Source organism: Alligator mississippiensis, chromosome 9, assembly GCF_030867095.1.
Source record: "Alligator mississippiensis isolate rAllMis1 chromosome 9, rAllMis1, whole genome shotgun sequence".
Classification (NCBI taxonomy): domain Eukaryota; kingdom Metazoa; phylum Chordata; order Crocodylia; family Alligatoridae; genus Alligator; species Alligator mississippiensis.
Window position 1 is genome coordinate 41,643,669 of NC_081832.1, and position 5,079 is coordinate 41,648,747.

Here is a 5,079-nt window from a genome sequence, read left to right on the forward strand (position 1 = left end):
TGGGGGGGGGGAAGAATGTAAAAGAAAATGAAAAGGGGTGAATTAAGAACACCCCTCAAAAGGCAAATGATAAAATAAGATAACTCTCTGCAGCAGACAAGCAAGCAAGCAAGCAAGAGAAATAATAAGAGAGAAGCTGCCAAGTAGACAAATGCAACTTGCAAACAGAGAAATTGGAAGTAAAAGCGGGAGGGGACAGAGAACAGAGGAAAAAGAAAAAAAAAACCCTGCAAAAATGCAAGAAAAAAATCAGAAAGGGAGATAGACAAAAGCAATAGACCTGTAGACAGGTGGGAGTCAGAAAAGAAAAGAGATAAGAAATGGGGGAGTCTTACACTCAGGATCACCCCACGCAGCTCCAAGTGAGCCCAGTCTGAGGTGTCCAAAGCGGATAAAGGAAGGAAGGAATTGTTCTTGACACATTTTATTTTACAGGGTCTGAACTTTATTGTATGACTTTCATCTATTTTACTATAAAACGACTAATGTAATGGAAATGAACTTTTCACTTCTATACTCTTACATCCAAGGATCTTGAAGAGCCCTGTAACCACCACTTTCAGTTTCACATGATTAGAAAAAGAATACAATTAAAAACAAAACATTTTCAGAGTATAAGAATTTTCCCACCTTCCCCAAAAATATGTAATGTATATTATAGCCAACTAATTTAAGCAGTTTTATCTGATAATATCTAAATAGTTTAGAAGTTATTTAAAAAAAACCCTCCCATAATTAAGCTGTCTAGACTCAGCACTGGAAAAGTTGCAGGAAATCAAGACAATATTTGGCACTCATATCTTTAGGAAAAAGTTATAAGGAAGGTATTTTCTGATAAATTACTTTTGAATTTATCAGAATTACTTTTGATTACTTCTATACTTCCTTTTATATGTAAACAGCCTGAAGCAACACAACTCTTATAATCACAAAATAAGGACTGGTTGGAATAAACAAAACATGCAAGTAGTAATATCTCCCGCTCTTTTTTAATAGTCATATCTGAAATGCAGAAGGTATTTTAAATTTCCTAAATCAGAATATATAGAATAAAAGTTAGATGCATGCCCTTGGTCTCAGAAGACTGATCAGTCCCTTCTTGGTAATGTTTTGAGGATATGTCTCCTTGTTTTCACTGTCTGTAAGTGAACAGATCAAAGTCGGTTGTCCTCGACTATTTGTAAGAGAGCAAACCATTTTGGCCAGAGTCCTCATTCGACCCTATTAGCTTGTTAACAACACAACCTGGGCCTCCCGATCTGGGACCCAAGTCTTCAGAGAAAGAGGCTGTGCCCTGCAAAGAACAAAGAATGATGTGAGGTTGGGTTTGTCTTCGATGAAAAGTTCTGGCTTTAATGAAAGCAGAGGAAATGGAATCAGAACCTCAGCTTACAAACGGAACTTTGAATGAGATCAGTCCTTTCTAAACTCAGTGGGAGTTGTCATTAGGACTCTATAGCTTATGGTGTGTAAATGTTTGTGATTACTGATATTCCAAAAGATGGTATTGTAGAATTACGTAACTTGGAGGGGAAGTTTGTAACTCAAAGACCGAGAGAAAAATATTGTTTTATGTAGCTATTTGCTATGTAGCACTCCATTGTATACTAATTTGTAGTTGTAGTTCTCACTCCAGCCCCCTTCTCTCCCCCGCCCCCCTCTCCCTCCACCCTACCTCCCTCAAAGGAGTCAGGAATATTTTACACCCTGAGTGCAATATTTTCTGTTGCAAATCTGAAAAAAATGTTTTATGTTTATTTAGGTGAGCAGATCAAAGAGGTCCTCATCACGTTGTTTGTTTAAGCTAAATTTTTGGAAAGCAGTCTGAGATTTGGGTGCCCCATTCATGACATTTTGGATCTAATATTCAGAATTGTACGGTACCCGAGTTGTGTTTGAAATCATTTGGAGCAGTTAGGTAGCTGGACACTAAGTACAAAACATAGGAAGGAGAATTATCTACCTTGCCATGCCTGATTCTAAAATGTCCTGCTCCCTAATGGAATCCTCTCCTTTTAATTAGTCATGCAGGCTTCCTGCACAACTCATGGGTAGTTAGCTAGCGGAGCATAAAAACAAAAATAAAAAAGAGAACAAACAGAACCCAGAATACTGAATGAGCGGCCACCTAAATTAGTTCTGTAGAGAATGACTCAGAAGTGATTAGACTACTCATTCAGCCTTCCTGAAATCGCTGATTCCTTGGTTTGGCAAAGTCGTTTTTAGAGAAAAAAAAGTGGCCTGATAATACATATGGAAGAAGTACTGATGAGCAAGTATATTAGTCTGAATATTATAAAAGAAGAGGGTAAACAGCAGATTATATTTTTGTTGCGAATTAGGTAACATAAATAATTCAATGTCTTCTTCAAAGAAGTAATAAAAACCCATATCGAAGCCTGGGATCAGTGGAAATAGAGGCAGAAGATCACTTACCTGTCTCAGAGATTCTATCTCCTCCCTAATGTCACAGAGAATCTGATGAGAACCAGGGCTGGACACTTCCCCAGTGCTAAAACCAGTTGGTGGAGACGGTAACAGAGGCCTAAGAAATTTAAATTCGTTGGCCCCGGACCCAGTTGCCAAGCACACTTCATAACAATAAGACTGAGAAAGAGTCCCGGTACCGCCGGTGTCCGTCGGATTAGCATGGAAACTCGGGTTAAAATAGGTACTCCGTGACTGTGGCAGACACCTCTTAGAATGCAAGACTCTGTAAACCCTAACTGCGATAATTATAACCACTGAAACCAGAAAAAGAAATGAAACCGAAGACAAAGATATAAGTAAATATAAGGTCAATGCGTCCTCCTGGTCCTCCTCTGCAAGTGTCACATCCACGAGCTGCATATACGCATCTGAAAAGCCGTCCACCAAAAGAACACTCACCACAGAGGTGGTGGATCTGGGGGGCTCCCAGTTGTCTGTAACAAGGATGGTAAGTTTCTGCTTCACGGAGTTCTGGTTAGTGATAGCCCTGCCGGTCCTGACTTCGCCGCTGTGCAGCGCCACGGCGAAGAGCCCCGGCTCCGTGGCGCGGAGCAGCTGGTAGGACAGCCAGGCGTTCTGCCCCGCGTCCGCGTCCACCGCCACCACCTTGGTCACCAGGTAGCCCGGCTCGGCCGAGCGCGGCACCAGCTCGCTCCACGCCGCCGTGCTGTTCTGCAGCGGGTGCAGCACGAAGGGCGCGTTGTCGTTCTCGTCCAGCACCACGACGCGCACCACGGCCTCGGAGCTGAGCGCCGGGGACCCGGCGTCCGTCGCTCTCACGCCCACCTCGAACTCGCGCTCCTCCTCGTAATCCGTCGTCCTGAGCACGTAGATGTCGCCGCTCTCGGGGTTGATGGAGACGGAGGACGCGGCGGCGCCCGGGCCGCGCAGGATCGAGTAGGTCACTCGGGCGTTTTTCCCTGCGTCCGTGTCCAGGGCGGTGACGCTGCCAATCAGCAGGGCCGGACTGTTGTTCTCCCGCACGGACACGCTGTAGATGCCTTGGCCGAACTCGGGAGCGTGGTCGTTCACGTCCGCGATTTCCACGAGGATCGTCTGGAGCGAGGAGAGGCGCGGGGAGCCCCCGTCCGTGGTCGCGATGGTGACATTGTACTTGGGCTCCTCTTCCCTGTCCAGGAGCTGCTGGGTCAGCAGCTCGTAGTAGCTCTGCACTGTCCGCTGCAGCGCGAAGGGGCCGCAGCCCCGGATGGCGCACGCTACCCTGCCGTTGTCGCCCACGTCGCGGTCCGATACGCTGAGCAGGGCCACCACCGTGCCGGGGCGGGCGTCCTCGGGGATGGGGCTTGTGAGCGATGTTTGCGTCACTTCCGGGGCGTTGTCATTCGCGTCCTCCACCTCCACCAGCATTTTGCAGTGCGCGGACAGTCCCCCGCCGTCTGTCGCCTGCACGTTCAGCTCGTAGGCCCTCGATTCCTCGTAGTCGATTGCGCCCGCAACACTGATTTCCCCTGTTAGCTCGTTTAGGCGGAAGACTCTCAGGATTTCCTCGGGCGCCTGCCTGAAGGAGTAGGTTTTGTGGACGTTGGAACCGAGGTCCAAGTCCCTGGCCACCACCGTAGCCACGAGGGCGCCGCGGGGACTGTTTTCCATTATCCGCGCCTTATACACTGACTGACTGAACTGTGGGAAGTTATCGTTAGTGTCCAGTACGTGTATGAGGATCTGGGACGAGCCGGTTCTTCGCGGAAGGCCACCATCTGCAGCTGTGAGCACCAGCAGGAATTGCGCCTGCTCCTCCCGGTCTAAGGGCTTCTCCAGCACTAGCTCCGCGTATTTCCTGCCGTCCCCGTGAGTCTGGACCTCTAGCCCGAACTGCTCGTTAGTGCTGAGGCTGTAGCTTTGAATGCCGTTTATGCCAATGTCCAAATCATGAGCCCTTTGCAACGGGAACCGGGTGTTTGCGGGGATCTGTTCGGGCATCTCCAACAGGAATTCCCCTTTAGAGAATGTAGGGGAGTTGTCATTCACGTCCTGGACCTGCACCTCCATCCTGTGCAGCTGCAGCGGGTTTTCCAACACAATTTCGAACTGCAACAAGCACGGATCAATCTGTCTGCACAGCTCCTCCCGGTCTAATTTCTCCTTTACGAGCACCTCCCCGGAGCTAGAGTTCAGCTGCAGGTACTGCCTGGGGCTTTTGGCCACCAGCCGAGCTCTGCGAGCGGACAATTCGCCCGCGTCTACTTTAAGATCTTCGGCAAGGTTAGCAAGGAGGGAGCCGCTTTTTTTCTCTTCGGGCACAGAGTAGCGAATCGTTCCCCCCGCCGCCCCGGACATGCACACATAGACAAAGAGACACAGGACTTGCCTTCTCCGGGCGCGGCTCCCAGTTCCACCAGCCATCCCCGGGGCGGGGCTGAAGCACAGGCCTCCTCCCTGCGCTCTGCTCGAACAATTCCCCCTCCAAGCGCTGAGCAAAAGGCTGACTTCCGAGGTGGAGGCTTTCCTTTCAATAATTCCTGCTGCCCTTTCACTGCAATCAGCAGCCCTCAGATCCCGGCAAGCAGCCGCTGCTGTCTGCATCCAGCTCTGCTTGCCTGAGTGCAGAGAGCAGCCGGATCCGGGAAT

At 48.8% G+C, this 5,079-nt stretch overlaps 1 protein-coding gene across 1 annotated transcript; it reads right to left on the reverse strand.

Annotated features, from left to right (window-relative positions):
- Positions 1–422: 422 nt before the first annotated feature.
- On the reverse strand, positions 423–5,079 carry LOC102565691 (protocadherin beta-16). The gene is made up of 2 exons (XM_019487090.2): positions 2,437–5,079; positions 423–1,294 (listed from the first exon to the last, which is right to left on the reverse strand). The coding sequence occupies exons 1-2, from the start codon at positions 5,032–5,034 to the stop codon at positions 1,175–1,177; spliced, it is 2,718 nt and encodes a 905-aa protein (XP_019342635.2). The 5' UTR covers positions 5,035–5,079; the 3' UTR covers positions 423–1,174.

Coding starts and splice junctions, on each gene's coding strand:
- LOC102565691 (XM_019487090.2), bottom strand. CDS start 5,034: ATGCAGACAGCAGCGGCTGCTTGCCGGGATCTGAGGGCTGCTGATTGC. Junction 1,295..2,436: donor AGATAGAATCTCTGAGACAG/GTAAGTGATCTT, acceptor TGTTCTTTGCAG/GGCACAGCCTCTTTCTCTGA.